At 44.6% G+C, this 20,751-nt stretch overlaps 1 protein-coding gene across 1 annotated transcript; it reads left to right on the top strand.

The window, feature by feature from the left end:
- Positions 1-27: 27 nt before the first annotated feature.
- On the top strand, positions 28-19,157 carry ZNF142 (zinc finger protein 142). The gene is made up of 8 exons (XM_060773420.2): positions 28-189; positions 3,859-4,160; positions 6,540-7,232; positions 8,916-9,728; positions 11,068-11,245; positions 12,761-15,947; positions 16,462-16,567; positions 18,417-19,157. Exons 2-8 carry the CDS (start codon positions 3,905-3,907, stop codon positions 18,902-18,904), a joined length of 5,721 nt encoding a protein of 1,906 aa, XP_060629403.2. The 5' UTR covers positions 28-189; positions 3,859-3,904; the 3' UTR covers positions 18,905-19,157.
- The last annotated feature ends 1,594 nt before the right edge of the window (positions 19,158-20,751 follow it).

Below are 20,751 nucleotides of genomic sequence, written 5' to 3'. Positions count from 1 at the left end.
CCGCTTCCGTTCTTTTACGGGAAGTGACGACAGGAGGTGCCGCTCTGCCGCGGTTTGCTTTCTGAGTCTGAGATCCGAGGATTCCAGACGCGCCCGCGCGCTCCTCGGTCTCCCTGGACCATGGAGTTGCTGAGGGGGAGAGCGGCACGGGGAGGGCAGGAGCGGAAGTTAGGGAGCGGAGAAGCCCAGGTGAGGGGCCGGGTGGTTGCCCTGGGGAGCCCCGGGGAGAGAGGCCACCGCGAGTGAGGCCACGCGAAGGCAGAGTCGCGGGGATGATAGTTTTGCAGGGTCTCCATCTTCCCCCTCCTCCGGCCAAGAGCGCTAGGCCTCACCAAACCACAGCTCCCAGACCCCCTAGCCGTGAGCCAGGCAGGGCAGGCGGTGCCGGGCTCCATTCCTTCCGCACTGCAGGTGCACCGCGGGGCGGTGTTTCACATCTCTGGACCGCCAGGTGTTTTGGACTTCGGCTCCCAGAAGCTCCTCATTGGCCAAGGAGGCTGAGGCTTCTGGGAAATGGAGTCCAAAAAACCCCCTAGAAAGCCAGAGTTTGGGAATCGCTGGCCCCGGAGAGGGAATGAAGGCTGGGAGCGGAGAAAGAGTCAGACAGTAATGTTTTCCTTTACAGCAGCTGGTGGGATAGATGTCGATCTTAATTGTTTATTTAATTTATTTATTTATCATGTCAGAACTGAATTAAGAATACAGTTATAATGCATTAAAAAACCACAATGCCTCTGGTGTTTCTGTGAGAAGGTCCTCCATGGTGCATGTGGCAGGGCTCAGGATGCATTGTAATAGGTGGCCTATGGTTTGCTCTTCTCCACACTTGCATATGCTGGACTCCAGTTTGTGGCCCCATTTGTATAAGTTGGCTCTGCATCTCGTGGTGCCAGAGCGCAGTCTGCTCAGCACCTTCCAAGTCGCCCAGTCTTCTGTGTGCCCAAGAGGGAGATTCTCATCCAGTATCAGCCACTGATTGAGGTTCCAGGTTTTAGCCTGCCACTTTTGGACTCTCGTTTGCTGAGGTGTTCCTGCAAGTATCTTTGTAGATCTTAGAAAACTGTTTCTTGATTTAAGGCATTGGCGTGCTGGCTGTTATCCGAACAGAGGATGGGCTGGAGATGCCAATGCCTTGATCCTTTCAATGCTGGCTGCTACTCCCAACAGGTATCAGGTAGTGCAATACCGGCTAAACCAGTGGTTCCCAATCTTTTTTTGACCAGGGACCATTTTGATCAGGGACCACTCTCCCAACATTCGTACCAAAAGGGTTATGAATCAGTTTTTGATTAGCTTTAGATTCAGTTCAGTTATTTGGGGTGCTGATTCAGAAAATTACATTGGACAGACCACATCAGCTCTGGTTTCTTATACAGAACATATGCAATCCAATGGTCATCATCTGCTCACCTGCAGAAACCTATCTTTAATAAGCAATGGCACTATAAGAGGGTTTCACAAAACCAGTTGCTCTTGTTGCAACGGTGTAGTAACGGTGAAGCTGTGGACCATATTTTAGTTCTTGGGGCCCACTCGTGGTCCTTGGACCACAGGTCAGGAACCACTGGGCTAAACAGTATAATTTCTCCAGCATCATAGGGCGTAGGCATCCTGTGATAATATTAATGAGCAGCCTCCTTTATTTTTCATGGAAATGTACTGCATTTCTTCAGCTCTTAGACACGTCCCCCTCCCCTTATAGAAAGATCTCTCAAAATGGGATGAGTCTGAGAATTGCGGGTGTCTCGTGTATTTTGTTGTTAGTACTGAAATCAGGGTGCGTCATACAATCAATGGCACCTTACAAGCAAAGAGATACAACATTGATAGTAACAGTGATTGAGTTTGCATACCTTGCATGTAGTCATTTTTATTCATTTGTCCTATGTACAGTATGACCTCCATATCTGTGAGGGACACGCTCAAAGATCCTCCAGGAATATCTAAAACTACAGAAAATGCCAAAGCCTCTATTTTGAATTTACTTGGCCCAGAGGCATCCCATAGCATCACAGTGGAGGGCCTTGCAGAATCCAGCAAGTTGCACCAAGGAATAAAAGTGGGCACCATGCACTATTTTCGCCTCTGTTTCCAACCCCCAGCCTTTTCAAGCAGTGTTTGGTTCTGCATTTTGCCTGGGTTATTCGGCTTCCCACAAAAAACAAATACAGAGAGGGGAGCCCAGCTGTATTTGTTTTTCTGCTTTCCTGGAATGAAACAGATGGGCCTGCGAAACAGCACTAAATCCTATAAGTCAAGCCCTTTGTTTTCCTACCCCTCCGTGGAAGCAGCCGGACTGAGAAACAGAAAAACAAAGGGGAGAAGTTTGGCTTAGAGGTTTATATCCCATTCCAATGTGCTCTTAATATGGAAACAATTTCTATTACAGAAGTATTTCCCATTATGTTCAGGGAGCATTATTCAGAGTTTAAATTTATATATGTTTTGCCTGTTTTCCCTGGGAAGTAGCATGACCTGGGCAAATACAGAACCAAATACTAGTGAAGGCAGTGCATAGAAGTTGCTTATTCTCCTCAAAGTTACTGGCTGGGGCCAGCAAAGTCCTTCAGAGTGACGTTATGGTATGCTTTTTGGTAGAGTTAATGCAGTTTGACACCACTTTAACTGCTACGGCTCAATACAAGCCTCATTGTGTGTCCCCCTTAGTTGCAGTTCCTATGTAGGGTAGCAACAGAGATGGCACTAAATACTTTGTGAATAGCCAAAGTAGAGAGCTGACTTTATCCGTCCATTCCTAATGGCCTTTTTGGCCAGGGCTGCTAGGACATCTAGGCCAATGCATTGGGAAGACCAAAGGTTCCTCAACCCAATTTAAAACTTTACTTCTTTCTGTCATTGGATAACATCTCATCATGTTTGCATCCTTTCTGAGTTTTTTTGCCTAGAAGTGGGCAGGTGTGGGATATTAATCTGCATTATCCTAACACCCCCTCTCCGGAACTAAGCCATTAGAGGGTATTTTGGATCATTTGGGGGGAGCTCTAAACATTGTATTAAAGTCTTCTACATCTCTCCTAATGACCTTTTGGGGGCATTTTGAAGCAAAAAAGATTTGGAGTAGAAATGACCCTACAGTGGGAAAATAATTAGGAATGGCCTGTTCCCAGACAAACACGGTTATTTATTCTGCTGCACAATAACAGTTAATATCCGACATTTCCAGTTCAGCTCTTATATATTTTGGATCATGTGATTTGAATATTTATATTAGGAAGTTTTTAATGCTTTGTCTTAGTGATTCCATAGCACTTTGTCCTCCAAAGCACTTTACATTTTTTAAGTCTGCTTGTATGCCCTTGCCCTTTCACAAACACCAGTATCACCTTCCGTTCATGTCCCAGCATATTTCCAATTTTAACTTTACATTTGGCCTCCCCTCTGTTTTTAATTGTGTGTTATTTTATTGATAATGTTTATCTTATTGTCTATGTTTTTTAATTGCTTGTATTGTTGTTATTTGGGCTCGACCTCATGTAAGCCGCACCAAGTCCCTTGGGGAGATGGTAGCGGGGTACAAATAAAGTTAATAAATAATAACTAAATAATAGTGTTACCATGTTGTATATGCCTACGTTTAATGGTTCTAATGATTTTATAGTTATATGCCAGTGTTTAGTTATTGTGATTTGATTTTATTATATGTATGTTGGCATTTAATTCTTGCCATTAATATGTTGTAAACTGCCTCGAGTCCCCCCAGGGGTGAGAAAGGCAGTATATAAATATACTAAATAAAAATAAATAAATAAATATTCCTGTTGAAGAAACCAGATTTAATTCTTGTTTCCTTCCCTTCAGAAAACCAGCAATAGCTCCCTTTTTGCTTGTTTTTGACAGGAGCTGTGCCTCTTTGTGTCGTAATGCACGACCATCATGATAAGCGATGAGCAGAGGAGCGATAGCAGCAGTGCTTGTGCAAGAAGACAGGATGAATGCTCTTTGCCAAGAGCTGTTGTTACCTGGCCCCACAGTGACAGGAAATGAAGACAGCCATGGTGTCCCTGGGGAGGACTTAGCGGTGGGACAGAATTTGCTCTTAACAGAAACATCTGTGGTAGGGACAGGGACAGCTGGTGTTGAAATATTTGTAGAAGCCATGACTGACACTATGTCCCTCAGCAATCCTGACAGCACTACAGGTATGTTTTGTTTTCATCAGGCCATCATACCCATATAAGAATTCACTGTGCTGCAGTTGTCCTTGCTGTGCCTTTTGCAAATCAAGACTAGTTAAGGACTGGCTTAGAATCTTTGAACATGGCATGAGAGGCAGGAAAAAGGTAGTTTGGCCTTACTGCACTTGATCCTTTTAAATCTGTTAGCTGGAAACCGATTTCAGCCAGCCTTTTCTTCTGCTCTTCTAGGAGATGGTAGGGGGATTGGATGGTGCACCTTGCAGGGATAGGTGATAGGGCTGGTGGAGCGATAGCCAATCCTGTGTGCCTGGTTCTCGGAAGTTGACAACACAGTGGATGAGACTGCAGAGATTGACATAATAGTAGCATGTGGGAAGTGGTGTAGATATTACAGTGCTACAAAGAAGTTCAGTCTGCTTTTCACAGGCCCCCACTAAAATGGAAAAATGTGAATCTTTTAAGCACCCCTTTCCAAATATTTAACAAGTTCTTTAGGCTCTAAGAACCTAAAGCTTCCTGATGTGTATGTTCCTGCACTCACAGGGGGCCTTTTGGGATATTCAGTGGCACCAAGTGAAAGGAACTGTGCTATGTCACCCTGGCCTGCCTTTTCCCACCCTCCCTCACCCGCTAAATGAGCCATTTATTTATTTACGACATTTCTATGCCACCCTTCTCACCCTGAAGGCGACTCAGAGTGACTTACAAGATATATATACATACAATATATTATATTATTAGCATAGTACAATATCAGTATTATATATTACTATATTGCACTATACCATTATATTGTAATATTATTAGTAATATTACATGTAATATAATATTAGCCACCATTACTGCAGCTCCACTCACCTCTTTGCAGGCAGGTGCCCAAATCCATCAGCCAGCATTTGGCCCTGTTTTTTGCCCTGGTTATGCTCTTTCCTGGGGGAAACAGAAAAACAAAAGAGTCCAGCCACATTTGTTCTTTTGTTTTTCGAGGATGAAGTAGATGGGTCTTCAAAACACAACAGTAACGCATGTAGTTCCACCCTTTGGAAATAGCAAGATTAGGAAATGGAAAAACAAAGGAAGAGATTTGACTTAGAGGATTTCTAGCCCATTCCTATGTACACTTATATGGAAACAATTTCCATTATGCTCGTATAATCATAAAATTTGAAGAGACTACGTGGGCCATCTAGTCCAACCCCCTGACATGCAAGAAAAGCACAATCCAGCTTCTGTTTAAAATTTCCAAGGAAGGATCCTCCACCATCTTAATTCTGCAGCATACAAAAATAATGCATTGAAGCTGTAAGAGATTGACTTTTACTGGACTTCCCTTCATTTTTAAAAAATTACATATGCGTCTACAATGAAAAATGCTTTAAAATATTTTTGTAGCAATAGGCCTCCTGGATTACCATGGCTAGAAAACACCTGGAAGGGGATTGGAGAGCTTCTGACCATGAATTGAGTTACTAAAGGCCCTTCCGGACAGGCTCTATATCCCAGGATCTTATCCCAGGTTTTCCGTTTATCCCAGATTATCTGGAAGTGCAGACTCATATAACCCAATTTAAAGCAGAAAATCCCGGGATCAGATCCTGGGATATAGGCCTGTCTGGAAGAGCCCCAAGTTAGCAGGCAGCCAAGCAAAAGTGGGTTCAAGCTCTGCTGCTGCCATATGTTTTTTAATGGCCTCATCACAAGTTTGCAGTTTCCTTCAGTCTCTCTAGGCTTGCAGTCCCTATGTAGGGCACGAGCAGAGATTACACCAAATAATCTGTGGATAACCAAATTTGTGAAAGTGAAACCTGTGAAAACATATGTCCAACTAGTTTGTAGCAATGAACTGGTGAAGGAATTTGAGAGGTGGACAATGTTTACGATTTCTTTCCAGTGGATTCTGCCAGTATGTGTATCCTCAAATATGTGCAACCAGAACCTGGAAGTGTAACAGTCAGAAGTGATTTTTAAAAACACCTAGTTTCTTGAACACATTTTACATACACCTTATTTTAGCATAAAACTGCTATTGTTGGAACCAGTGTATCACCAAATCTGCTTATAGGATTTATGCACAACTTGTGGGCTGCATTTTATATGTGTCTCCCAGGATTGAATAGCAAGCATTTTTTGAAGTTAAATTATGGTCTTTCTGCTCTCATCTGAATCAAAACTGTTGATCTTTCTCTGTGAAAACATGCATTTATTGTTCTAAGTTCCTCCTGTTGTGCAGGCCTGTTTCCCCTAAAAGGTTTGTCATCACTGGTTTGGAGGCTTGAAGCTCATTTTGTTCTGTTTTCCGGATTGTTTAGTGTTGTTGTTGTTGTTGTTGTTGTTGTTGTTGTTACTTTTATTAAATAAATAAATCATGCCTTTTTCTTGCAGAAGTCTTGGTTAAAGTTGTAGAACTATATTTCTGTGAACGATGTGGGCAGAGCTTTTCTGATCCCAGCCTACTTTCTCAGCATCAGTGTGTAGAGATTTCCAGAGAACAACTTGCAAGCATCCCTCAGCTCCAAGGATTACCAGTAGCCCTTACAGGCCATGCTCTAGCTGCTGCTGGAGAGCCACCAACTGCCCCTCAGTCCCCACTGGATGAGAGTAGGCAGGACATAGATCTCTTCCCTGAACCTCTCCTGTGCCCAGTTTGCCGGTTAGAGTTTGCCCTGCCTTCTGAACTGAAGGGACACTTTAAGAATCATCACAAACAGCAGGGTGCTCATGGCTGCCCTGTGGAGGACTGTCACTTCAGCTCAGAGGATCGAAAGACGCTTCGGGGACACCTGCGGTGCGTCCATCAGATCTCTCCCATTGCCTGTACCTATCGTGGTTGCCCCGCACTGTTCCAGAATCAAGAGGACATGGAACTTCATCGTAGGAGCCACTTTCCATTCCACTGTGGCCACTGCAACTTCATCAGTGCTAGCACAAAGCAGTTTGGACTGCACAGGCATAGCCATCTGCTAGAAGAAGCAACTGCAGCACTGCAGGAGACGAGAGCAGGATCTGAGAGCAATGAATGTAGCTTAATTGCTGTCGCAGGAGAGGAACTGAATGATCATCTCCTTCTGAATTCAGGTACTATTTGTTTACTTTATTTAAAGCATTTTGGAGTCAGCTGCCAGCCCACAAAGAACTCCCAAGGCGATGAGCAAATGAAAACCAATTAAAACAATACAAAGAGCAAAACATTTTAAAAACACTCTTATAAAACATTCTTGGCAGGACTCTAAAAGCAATACCAGAATCCACTTAACATAGCAACTTCAAACACTGAATGAGATGCAGAACAGCACTGTTTTGGTTGCCTGCTGGAAGCTTGAAAGAGACGGGGCCAGAGAGAACATGTTTTGAGGTAGAGGGATAGACAAGGCTGGGAATGCTCTAGAGTGACATTAGTCAACAAATGCCCTGAATATTTCAATTATTTTCCCCCTAAAATTGAAGCTTCAAAAATGGGGTGCTCCAGATTACTAACGGGCGAATTACAGGGAGCGGTTAACCCCCCTGTTTAAGGAGCTCCATTGGCTGCTGTTCATTTTCCAGTCCCAATTCAAGGTGCAGGTTTTAGCCTACAAAGCCCTTAATGGTTTGGGACCCGCCTACCTTCGTGACCTCATCTTCTTCCATAAACCCGCACGACCACTTCGATCTTCATGGGAGGCCCTCCTTTCACCCCTTCCTCCATCACAAGTATGACTTATGGGTACGAGGGAGAGAGCTTTCTCTGCTGTGGCCCCCTGGCTGTGGAACTCACTGCCTGGTGAGATTAGGCAAGCCCCCCACCCCCACCCCCCCTAGCAGCTTTTAAGAAGAATCTAAAAACTTGGCTCTTCCGGTGTGCCTTTAGAGAGTGACTACATATTTCTTTCCTGTTGTCTTCTCAGGTTGTCCTCATCCTGCCCTTCCCCTCACCTTTTTCCCCCCTCAAGGCCTGACTCTACTGTCCCATCCTCCACGTGCTCCTCCCTCACAAATACATCTTTTTCATTGTCATTTCATCCAGGGTTTTATCACTTTATGTGTACATTTGGCCCGCCCATTGTGTGTGTTTGTTACTGTATCTTGCACTGCTCTGCTTTGTTCTTATATTCACTATGTTATTGCCTTATTTTATTGAGTTGTTATTTTTGCTGTTTTGTATTCATTTTATTGTAATTGTATTATTGGGCTTGACCTCATGTAAGCCGCCCCGAGTCCCCTTTAGGGAGATAGTGGTGGGGTATAAATAAAGATCAAGATGATGATTATTATTATTATTTCAGTCAGTAGCACCTTAGATTTAGTGAAATATGGTCTAATAATCCTCATAGAAGAAGCAGCAGCACCTGGAATGCCTCACTATTGGCATTTCTGGGATTCAAAAATCCAAAACACCTGGAGGTCTTGTGAAGAAATAAGCTTTGAATCTAGGGACTATCAGACTCATCTAGTTTCTAAATAGGATATTGATGTCTAAAAGTGTATTTTATATTCCTAAAATCTTTTAAACAAACAAAAAATAACCAGAGATGCATACTCCTGGGTCTCTTTAGTGTGCATGCCAGAGAGCAGGTGTTTTAAGTTTAAACATTTCAGATCTGTTCTGGATACAGACATAACATACCCATACTTTTATCAGTATTGGTCTACAGAGATGGCAGGTTGGAGTATTGATTATTCTCTTGAGGTGAACCAAATTGATTTGTGGCACTTTTCCTAAGATTTCCTTTTCTTTCCTGCACACTAAAATGAGGGGCTTTTAATTTGTTGTTGTTATAGGAGATGTGGCTGAGTACTCCAAAAGCTTGTTCAAGACCCACATGTGTCCAGAGTGTAAGCGTTGCTTTAAGAAGAGGACGCACCTGTTGGAGCACCTTCACCTCCACTTCCCCGACCCAAGGTTGCAGTGCCCAAACTGTCAGAAATTCTTCACTAGCAAGAGCAAGCTAAAGATCCATATGATGCGTGAGGCTGGAGAGAAAGCCCATTGCTGCCCGCTCTGCCACTACAGCTCTGTGGAAAAGAATGCCCTCAACCGTCACATGGCCAGCATGCATGAGGACATCTCTAATTTCTATTCAGATGTATATTCTTGCCCGGTGTGCAAAGAGACATTTAAGATGAGCCAGGCCCTCAAGGAGCATCTGAAGACCCACAAAGCTGAGCCCAAGCAACTGAGCTGCTTCCAGACTGGCTGCAGCTACAGCTCCCAGGACCGCAAGGAGTTCCTCCGTCATGTCAGGGAGGCCCATGATATTAAAGCTGTGGAGTGCAAGTACTATGCGTGCTCTCAGCTCTTCCCCACTGCAGAGATCATGGAAGAGCATCGCAAGACACACTATGCCTTCCATTGCCAGCACTGTGATTTCATTTGTTCCAATAAGTATGTCTTCCGCAAGCATAAGAAGCAAGGCCACTCAGGAAGTGAACAGCTCAAGTGCAGCTTCTGCCCTTTTGCCACATTCAACTCGGTGCAGTTTCAGGACCACGTTAGTAAGATGCATGCCAGCGAGAAGATACACAAATGTGCGGAGTGCAACTTTGCCACTGCGCACAAGAGGGTTCTCATTCGGCACACACTGCTTCATACAGGCAAGTGTTCTTCCCAGCTTGGTGATCTCCAGAGAAGCTCTGGACCATATGCACTTGTTTGCTTTGCATTTTGGTGTTCTGCTCTCCTTTCATGTTTTGATAGTCATGCATGTGGTCCTGAAGAGAAAACCGCCCTTGCAGTTTGGTTTATTCCTGTCTATATTTGAGAAAGGGAGGCTTCAAAAGTAGAACTTGCTTGATTCCTTGTTTTTTTAGCAAATAGAAGACAAAGTCATGTCTGAGCCTCCTTGGCCCTGCATGCAAGTAATCCTCAACCCACTAGACTTCACAAAGGTTTTTCCTGTATCATCCACATTTCTGCCAAACTTAGATTTTGTATTAAAAAACGGATTTGGGAAATTTGCTAGGTTTTCTAAATATACATTCACATTATAATTTAAGAGCTAGTTAAAGGTTTCATTACTCCTTTTGATTTAGGTCTAAAGAGGTCTTCAACTGTGGGTCTGATGTAGTTGTCAACCCCTCTGCCCAGACCTCCTGCCTTTCACTTCAGTCCTACTGCATTTATTTATTTATTGTTATATTTGTATACCAACCTTTTCAGCTCTCAGGCAATGCAGGGCGGTTTACAGAGGCAATGATTTGATGCCCAAGAACGTCATAAAACATTTAAAACATTAATACATAATATAAAACCAAAATAAAGTAATAAAATCATAAGCCATTTGTGTCTCTTAATTAAAAACATTATCCATCTCGGTGTCCCAAGTTTCTTAAGTCAGCAACACATTGCTAGTTTTTCTTCTGAGAGGCAAGTGCGCCCCCGTGTGGATCAAAGTAGGAAGAGCTGGTGGGCTTGCATAACAAGTTTTCAGCTGGTCAACGTTCCCTAGCCTTCCTTGCCATTTAGAACAGGGAGTCAAGTGGGATCTGTGAGTGCAGAACTTGGAAAAGCTTTGAAACTGCAGTGCCCAGAATCCCATCCTCTCATCAGGCAGAGCCAATGGTTATTCTTGTGAGGAGCTTTGGGAAATCAGCCCCCAAAGTAACTTTTTCACGCTTTGGGTTCATGATTGCTTGAATGATTTTTACCTCCCTATGTATCTTCCAAGTAGAAAAGAAGTCTTGTTTCCCAACATATTCATAAAAAGGCAGTGGTACACTTGTCATGATGAGTATGATTATTAAAGCTTACCCACTTTTTGTTCCCTGTCGCAGTATGATTTTCAATACATCACTGTATTCTGTGCAAAGAATTACTACCATGTGGTTTGATATGTAGGGGCTAAAGTACATTTTAAATTCTACCTGCTAACCTTAAGCGACATGACAGGCAGAGCCAGTGACTCACAATTTCTGGTTTGTTCTGTAACTTTAGGAGAGAAGCCTCACAAATGCAAGCTGTGTGATTTCACATGTCGAGATGTGAGTTACCTTTCCAAACACATGCTGACTCATTCTGATGATAAGAACTACATGTGTACAGAGTGTGGCTATGTGACAAAGTGGAAGCACTACTTGAATGTCCACATGCGGAAGCACACCGGAGACCTCAGGTACAGAGTGACCTTCCTCACTTTTCAGACTTGTTTTCTCAATCACATTTGCCCAGAACAGGCCAGGAGATCATGGTTTTGTTACAAAACAGTTCACGTGGAAAGCTGAGCTTGTGCGTGGCCTGTTAGCGTGGCTGGAAGCCAGAACTGGGGTTCCCATCTGATTGATGGCATATTTGAGGGTTGGAAAGGAGACCTGATTGAACTCATTCTTTACGTAAGTTCAATGACAACTACAGTTATTACCGTAGTTCATAACCTCCACATATGACACTGATAATATGTAGATGAATTAGACTGAAATGAAGCCATTGAGGATCAAAACTTGTGAATATTCATTTTTGTAGAGCTCTGTGTTGATGTTTCGTTTCCTTGTTTTAAACAACTGTTCACCAAGGGAACTCGGATATCAAAGAGAAAGAATCTGCCCTTTATCCCCAATCTAAGATAAATAAAGTTCCTTTTTTGTAGCACAACTTCTGGGTTCCCACAAGTTGATATGGTCATTTGTTGGGGAGTTCTGGCAGTTGTCCAAAAAGTAACTTTTCTATGAATCCTTGGATTTTAGAATCATAACTGAAATGATCATCCTGGTGTCAGTGGTACTACTGGAAGTTTACCAATATATTGATTGCCACAAAAATTATTTCTGTCATGCACTCTAGAATCATAGAATCAAAGAGTTGGAAGAGACCTCATGGGCCATCCAGTCCAACCCCCTGCCAAGAAGCAGGAATATTGCATTCAAATCACCCCTGACAAATGGCCATCCAGCCTCTGTTTAAAAGAAGGAGCCTCCACCACACTCCGGGGCAGAGAGTTCCACTGCTGAACGGCTCTCAGATCATTACCTCGCAGGTTCTACTTCAGAGTGATTCCACATCTGGTAGATGATTTGCCATGTGAGGTGGAGGAGGCTGACAATCTTAATGTGTTAGTCATTAAGGCAAAGTTGAGGCATTTGCAAAAATTTAATACAAGCCAGATTGGTGAGAGATCATTTGGGAGCAAATCCTAAATGCTGTGACGATGTGGACTGTATTCCAGAACTTTGGGACTAATTGGGGAAACTAACTTGGGAAGATAGATCGGGGATTTGCCAGTCATTGGAACTCTTAAAATTCTACTGGGAAGCAAAAGTTAAAAGCATCCTAAAATCTGCGCTCTTCGATAATTGTGCACCCCTCGTTGCCTTTGCCGGAGCAGCTTAAATGTTTAATGAATGAGAAGCCAATAACACTTTCCACCCCTCAACAGAGTAAGACACAAAATTAAACTTTACTAGAGGCCACAAACTGGAGTTCGCCCCTGGAAAATCTACTGTTAATTTATTCTTCAGGTTCTCTCTGCCTTCTTTCCCCAAATTTGCAAAATTTGGGGCATAGACTTGTTTCCACAGGGCTGTCAGGTGATGACTAAGAATAGTTTTCTTTGTTGAAAGAGCTGTGCAAAGTTGTCCTGTGCTGTTGATCTTTCTCAACCTGTGATCTCACCAACTTCTTTTCTTGTGCCCAGGTACCAGTGTAACCAGTGTCCATACCGCTGCCATCGGGCTGACCAGCTGAGCAGCCACAAACTGCGGCACCAAGGCAAGTCCTTGATCTGCGAGGTGTGTGGCTTTGCTTGCAAACGCAAGTATGAGCTCCAGAAACACAAGAAGACAAAGCATTCCCAGGATTACCAGTCTCCCATCTTTCAGTGCCAGTACTGCAGCTACCAGACCAAATACAAGCAAGCCTTGCTCAACCACGAGAACTGCAAACACACCAAGCAGAGGGAGTTCCGTTGTGCTCTGTGTCCTTACCGCACCTTCAGCAACACAAGTCTCTTTTTCCACAAGCGCAAGACCCATGGTTATGTACCTGGAGACAAGGGCTGGCAGGACAACTATGCCAGCAGGGAACTGGAGGTCAGTTCTACTGAGGTGCTGCTCAGCTATAACCTTGCCATGACACTGCCTTCAGAGCCCATCTCCTTGCCAATGAAAGGGCCATGGCAAGATAAAGCCAAAGCTCTAGTTTCAGAGGCCCAGGAGGATAATTGCCACCAGGAGAAACTCATCACACCTCTGTTTGGCAATGAAGGTGACACTGTGAGAAGAGAAGACGCTGTGAGACAGCAATGCCCTCGTAAGGCAGATGGGTCTCCAGAAGCATCTTGTCAGAGCTCAGGAGAGCCAGGTAGTGTCGGTCAGGTAGTCCCCAGTTGCACTCTGCACTTGGAACCCCTCTGCAACTCAGACTCTTCTGTGGTGCAACTGACTGAGGAGATGTCTTCAGCTCTGGCTGATACTGGGGAGACTCTGAACTGCAGGGAGGTGGACCCTGACTATCAAGTGTTAGGCTCCAGGGACTCCCTTGTTTTGGAGGATAGTGAACCTGACCTTGAAGATATTCCTGACTTTGAGGAGGAGGCAACGGTTCCTGGGGATGGAGACTTGGAGTTGGAGAAAGATGTGGGTCCCAGCACTGGTGAGAAGAGTGCTCCACAGGACCTGAGGCATGCTACGGCAAGGCAAAACTCTGAAGCTCTGCAGGCACCACCCAGCTCTGAGGAGGAGTGCAGAGAACCACATGCCCAGGAGCTTTGTTCAGCAGTGTTAAGGTCTGGTCCTAGCCTTGAGACTTCTCTTGCTTCAGAAAATGTACTTCTCAGCAGTGAAGAGAATTCTCAGTCAGAAACAGTGCTTAAAGCTCTCAGGAAGCAGGACAAGGAGGAAGCAGAAAGCCTGGTCCTGGAAGGGAGGGTGCAGATGTTGGTGGTTCAATCTGAGAGTCGGGTCTTCAAGTGTGAGAAATGCTCCTACATCACCAGGAAGGAGAAGTCCATGCTGATCCACTGCAGAGCTGGCTGCCAGAACAGGAAATACCCCTTGGTGTGCCAGGACTGTGGGGCCATCTTCAAACAGCAGAGAGGTCTGAATACCCATCTGCTTAAGAAATGTCCAGTCCTCATGAAGAAGACCAATGGGAAAGCAGCCTGCTTAGATCAGACTACTGGTGGGCAGCCCAATGAGAAGAGCTTTGACATAGCTGAGGTAAGGCAAAATGGAGTAGGTGCCTTAGATGAGGCAGGAATAAGCAAGCTGCAAGAAGTTTCTCAGGAAATAGAACAGAAATCTATCAGTGATGAATCTGTGGCCAGTCCAGACCATCAGACCAGATCAAGCAATTCGCATGGCAGGCAATCTCAAGATAACCCAGAAGCAATGGTGGAGGAGCTGTTGCCAGAAGCTAATGAAGATCATGCGGTCTATCATTCAGAGAGATACTATTTGGAACAGGGCAAGTTCCACTGCAAATCCTGCCCCTTCATCTGTTCACGGATATCCACCATCCGCTCCCATGTGGACGATGTCTGCCGTGGGATGGAACGGTTCTGGTGTCCTACGTGCTCCAAGCTCTTCTGCTCAAAGAAGGCCCTCAAGATCCATCAGTCACAAGCACACGTTGAAGCTCATCCTTCTGGACCACTTGAAGAGTCCAATTGCATGGCAACCCCTGAGGAAGGAAATGAGCAAGAGAATAGAGAAATAAGCCATGGGGAGGTGGGCCAATCCCATGAACTAATGGAGTCAGTGTCTCCCCATCCAGTCACCCTCCGAAAAAGTCGGTACTTCTCATGTACTACCTGCCCTTTCACCTGCCACCAGGAACGGGCCTTGAAGACTCACAAGAAGCGAGGTTGCCTGAAGTTGGGTGAGTTCCGCTGCACGCTGTGTTCCTTCACCTCCAAGGCAGCTGCAGCCCTTCGGCTCCACCGCAAGCTCCACTGGAAGTACTACAGTTCACGGCCCCAGTTGGCTTGCCACCAATGCAGCTTCACCTGCAAGCAGTTGCGTTGCCTACGCCAGCACATCCGCATCAAGCATGAAGGTGTGAAGCCCCACAAGTGCCCTTACTGTGAATTCAGCACCACACGGCGCTACCGCCTGGATGCCCACCAGTCCTTGCACACAGGCGTGGGCCGCATTGCCTGTCTGACTTGTGGCCAGACCTTTGGCACCAATTCCAAACTGCGTATTCACTGCTTGCGTGTCCATGAAAAGAAGCCCACCCACTTCTGCCCGCTGTGTGATTATAGTGGCTACATTCAGAACGACATCACCCGCCACGTAAATAGCTGCCACCAAGGGGAACTGAATTTTGCATGCTCTCACTGCAAGGCCCGCTTCAGTTCAGAAACGGCCCTCAAACAGCACACTCTACGACAGCATGAAGAAAAAGTATCCTATAGTTGCCATCACTGTTCCTTCATCTGCCACAGCGAGGCCACCCTCAAGTGCCATGCTCAGAAACATCACCCCCATCTGGAGTGTGCAATTTGTAAGGAGACTCTGACCACCCGTGAGGAGTTGGAGGAGCATAAGAAGTTACACTTCAGCCACCGCTGTGACATCTGCAACTTCGGTGCCAAGGATCGGCAGCAGCTGGTGAGCCACTACTTGGCAGCCCATGAGCCTTCTGTGGCAGTGGAATGGCCACTCAGGTGTTCCTTCTGTGACTTTGGCTGTCAACATCAGCTGGTGTTTGATCACCATATGAAGGGACATGGCAGCACTCGCATCTACAAGTGCTCCGACTGCAAGTACACCACTAAGAACAGGCAAAAGATCACATGGCACATCCGTATCCATACTGGAGAGAAGCCTTACAAGTGCCACCAATGCCAGTATGCTTGTGCCGATCCTTCACGCCTCAAGGTGAGAACTGTCTGCACCTTCCTGATCATTGAGTTGGAAGCAGGGCAAAATATAAAAGAAGTTAGCTGCAGAAATGGGAATTACCCTTGACCTTACATATGACTTAGGTTCAGTCAGTTGCATTGTATTCCCAGAAGAAAACAAAGTGGGCAGTTGTTATAAAGTCAGAATTGTTTCTTGTTAGATCAAAGCTGGTCAAAATTCCTATTTCTTTGTTTTGTCCCATTTTGTTCTGAAATTTATTGTGCTTTCTGTTTTAACCTGACAGTTCTATGATCTATTCATCCATTATTCAGTCTACATCACTTCCGAGTGCCAGGGCATATCTCTGTCACCTGGAAACTGGCTGATTAATGTGGTCTGTCCTGTCCTCCCATCTCATCTCTCCCTTGTAATGGTGCCTTATGATTGAATACTTGGTTGAAAAGGGTGTTTCCCTCAAAAGGGACTCTGATGTCTGAGATCGATGCTTTGTATGTTATCTTGATTGGTTGTTTTTTGTTTCCCATGCCAGTATCACATGCGCATCCATAAGGAGGAGAGGAAGTACCTTTGCCCAGAATGTGGCTACAAGTGCAAGTGGGTGAATCAGCTGAAGTACCACATGACGAAGCATACAGGTAGGCCTTTCTGGGAAATGTTGAGGCCTGGGCATTGGAGGTCAGAAAATGCAACCTCTGCCTCTCAAGCTCGAGAGCAGTATGTGTGAAAAAGATCTTGGAGTCCTCGTGGACAACAAGTTAAACATGAGCCAACAATGTGATGTGGCGGCAAAAAAAGCCAATGGGATTTTGACCTGCATCAATAGGAGCATAGTGTCTAGATCTAGGGAAGTAATGCTACCCCTCTATTCTGCTTTGGTTAGACCACATCTGGAATATTGTGTCCAATTCTGGGCACCACAGTTCAAGAGAGATATTGACAAGCTGGAATGTGTCCAGAGGAGGGCGACTAAAATGATCAAGGGTCTGGAGAACAAGCCCTATGAGGAGCGGCTTAGGGAACTGGGCATGTTTAGCCTGAAGAAGAGAAGGCTGAGAGGAGATATGATAGCCATGTGTAAATATGTGAGAGGAAGCCACAGGGAGGAGGGAGCAAGCTTGTTTTCTGCTTCCTTGGAAACTAGGACGCGGAGCAATGGCTTCAAACTACAAGAGAGGAGATTCCATCTGAACATTAGGAAGAACTTCCTGACTGTGAGAGCCGTTCAGCAGTGGAACTCTCTGCCCCGGAGTGTGGTGGAGGCTCCTTCTTTGGAAGCTTTTAAGCAGAGGCTGGATGGCCATTTGTCAGGGGTGATTTGAATGCAATATTCCTGCTTCTTGGCAGGGGGTTGGACTGGATGGCCCATGAGGTCTCTTCCAACTCTTTGATTCTATGATTCTATGATTCAAGGAAGGACTTGCTGGCTTGGGTCTCCCACTCACATGAAGTCAAGAAGAGAGTCTCTCCTGACCTATCAAATGGTGCACTTAAATGCAAACAGCTGGTATATGTATGATTTGGTTTAAAGTGGCTTGTGCCTGTTTAACCTATGAAAAGAGGCAGGGGCTGTTTAGGGTTTTTGCCCTGAAAGAGACTGCAATGCTGGTCTTTTCCTTCTTGTCTTGTCATCAAGGGATTAGAAGAAAGGAGCAGCAGCAAATGCTGGCGTAATAACTGGAGTCGGAATAAGCAACTATCTTGAGTATAGCTGTACTCCAGTTATTTTAAAATCTGTAATATCATAGGGGACTTACACTGAGGGTGAATGGATGTGACTATGCACAGAAATCTTGAGTCTTTTTTTAAATTTGTGATTTTAACCTGCATTTTAATTGTATGTATCTTGTATGTATTTTTCTAGTCTTGTGTTTTATCTTTCTGTTTTAACCATGTTGGACCCTGATAAATTTATAATTATTCTCTGTGCTGTCATTTGTAATCTGAAAAATCCTAATGTTGTACTTGGAACAGTTTAGAAAATTATTCCCAATGGATAATTCACTTATTCCGAATACAAAAGCCAAGGCACTATGCCACAGGCATTTATTTGATGGCTAAATGAATAGCTTTGTTTTTTACTGTATGGCAGAGGGTGTCCATAAGGTGTTTTGGGGGAGGAAACCAGTTGTGCCAGGCCCTGTATGTTTGGTTATTATGAAACTTTGTATGCTATCTTTACAAGAAGCAAAGCAGAGGTGTCTTGTACTTTCAGTAGATTTTTAAGAGGCTGAGATTAGGAAGAGCCTAGGAAATGGTACATTTTTGTTAGCCAGTTATCTGTGGCCAAAATTCAGTTCCAGTATAGGTTTCCCTAGTATAGAAGGTTCAGAATACATCGAAGAGGTGCTGAGGCCTCAGGTAGTGGAAAACAAGCGTGCTCTGACATGGTCAACCTTTGTGTTATGTTCTCTCTTTATAGATAGGGATCAAGCCATACCAGTGTGATCAACCTTTCTACTATGTTGTTCTCTGTTTTCTACACAGGGATCAAGCCATACCATTGTGACGAGTGCAACTACTGTACTAACCGTGCAGATGCCCTGCGCATCCACAAGCAGACACGCCACCATGAGGCCCGCTCTTTCGTCTGTGAACAGTGTGGGAAGGCCTTTAAGACCCGATTCCTCCTCAAGACGCACATGAAGAAGCATAGCGAGGATAAGCCATATGTTTGCAATGTCTGCTGCCGGGGTTTCCGGTGGGCCGCTGGTTTGCGACACCACTATCTCATCCACACCAACGAGCACCCCTTCTTCTGCCACTACTGCAGCTACAAAGCCAAGCAGAAGTTCCAAGTGATCAAACATTTGCAGAGACACCACCCTGAGCACTGTGGAACGGAGGGAGACCTTATCAAGGGTGTGGGCAAAGACTCCAGTTCACTTACTGTCCATCTGCATGATGTTCAGCTTGAGATTTCTGCACCCGGGAACCCAGAAGAAGGGGAGGCCCAAATGGCCCCACACAGCTGAATCAAAACCAAAAAGTGGACTTGCAAACTGAGTGTCTTTGTTGCAGATCCTGTAAGACTGAGTTGAATAGAAACCTAGTCTTGACAGCATGTAGACTCCGCGTCCCAACTGCTTTAAGCTTACTGGTAGAAACAGAGGCACTTCTAGGTCACGTACATGGACTTGTCTGTGTTTATTAAGTATATATAAATATATATGTATATTTGTATATGGGATGTAAAATATGTTACTGTATAAACTTGTTTCAAGTTTTGATGGCACTTGATTTTTTTGTGAACCGAAGGTGAAAGAATGACATTGCAACCTGGCAAGTCGTTTGATAGAGCTAAAGATCATGGTGCTCTAATTATACATATGGTACTTCCCTAGGATTCTGAAGGACTGAACTGTGCGATTTGAAATGGTCTGAACAAAGATGTGGCGCTCCCACTTGGGTTTTGTATACAGAAGAACTTTTTTCTACTGTTGGTAGGCAAAGTATAGCCCTTGGGTTCCATGCAGATCTTCTTCAAATCGGCTTGAAGCCCTCAGTCTCCAAGCGCGCTCAGGTGAAGCCTTCAAGGGGAGCTATTCACCTATGAAATAACTTATTGTAGAGGCTTCACTGTTTTGACTTTTAAAACCAGAAGTGGCGATTCAGCCTCTTTGTTTTCTTCTTTTTTCTGAGGCATGCAGTTGATTTAAAAACACAGTTGCTTTCTGTTGACCAGAATTCCACACTTGGCATACAAGATCATGTTTAAATTATTGATGCATTTAGAGGAGGGAGATGGAGTTTGTCCTTCTTCTCACCAGTTCTGCGAAGCCTGCTGATCGTACTTGCCATTTGTTCATTTAGAGCATTTGATAAAGTCTTGTCAAAGGCTTTCATGGCCGGAATCACTGGGTTGTTGTAGGTTTTTTCGGGCTATATGACCATGTTCTAGAGGCATTCTCTCCTGATGTTTCGCCTGCATCTATGGCAAGCATCCTCAAGGATGCTTGCCATAGATGCAGGCGAAACATCAGGAGAGAATGCCTCTAGAACATGGTCATATAGCCCGAAAAAACCTACAACAACGCATTTGATAAAGTCTCTTGAAGGACAGGAACTGCCACCAGGTATCAGCCTTAAATTGTTGTATAAGAAAATGGAAATTGCAACTGTGCTTTAGGCAGTATGATACCTTAAGCCTCTTTGGGAAGCATTAATTTTCTAAAGTAAGCTTCCAAATGCAAGCATGATTCTTTACAGTTTTCTGTGAAGATTATTCACTTTGTAGGCAAAACAGATAAGGTGTTTTACGGGCTTCTAATTATAGGTGTAGAAGTTGTGTGCTGAGCCTTTATTCCAAAAAAATTCTCATACTTCTGTGTCTAAAGTAGTGGTTCTTAACCTGTGGGTTGGGTCATGAGGACAAAAATTTGTTTAGCGAGCCTCCTTCTTTATTTTATTTCTGCTCCTTTCACGATTCCTGCCACTCCTTCCTTGTTGCAGACCAGCCCCGACCCCTTGGATAGACCACATCAGCTCTAGATTACTAAATATGGTTTCCTGTGGGTGAGCAGATGGCGACTACTGGATGGCATATGTTCTGTATCAGAAACTAGAGCTGATGTGGTCTATCCAATGCAATTTCCCGGATCAGCGCCCCTAATAATCAAACCAAATCTAAAGCTGACCAAAATTAATTTATAACCCTTTTGGTTCTAATGTTGTAGAGTGGTCTCTGGTCAAAGTGGTCCCTGGCCAAGTGGACCCTGGTCAAAAATAGGTTGGGAACCACTGGTTTAAAGCTAGGGTCAATAGGTCTTCGCCCATCCTGGGTTTTTCTCAGAATGATGGCTACTTTTGGAAATTTTCTGTC

The sequence above is a fragment of the Anolis sagrei genome, chromosome 1 (genome assembly GCF_037176765.1).
Source record: "Anolis sagrei isolate rAnoSag1 chromosome 1, rAnoSag1.mat, whole genome shotgun sequence".
In the NCBI taxonomy this organism is placed as follows: domain Eukaryota; kingdom Metazoa; phylum Chordata; class Lepidosauria; order Squamata; family Dactyloidae; genus Anolis; species Anolis sagrei.
The sequence above is the reverse complement of the archived record's forward strand: the minus strand, read 5'-3'. Positions and strand labels throughout refer to the sequence as shown.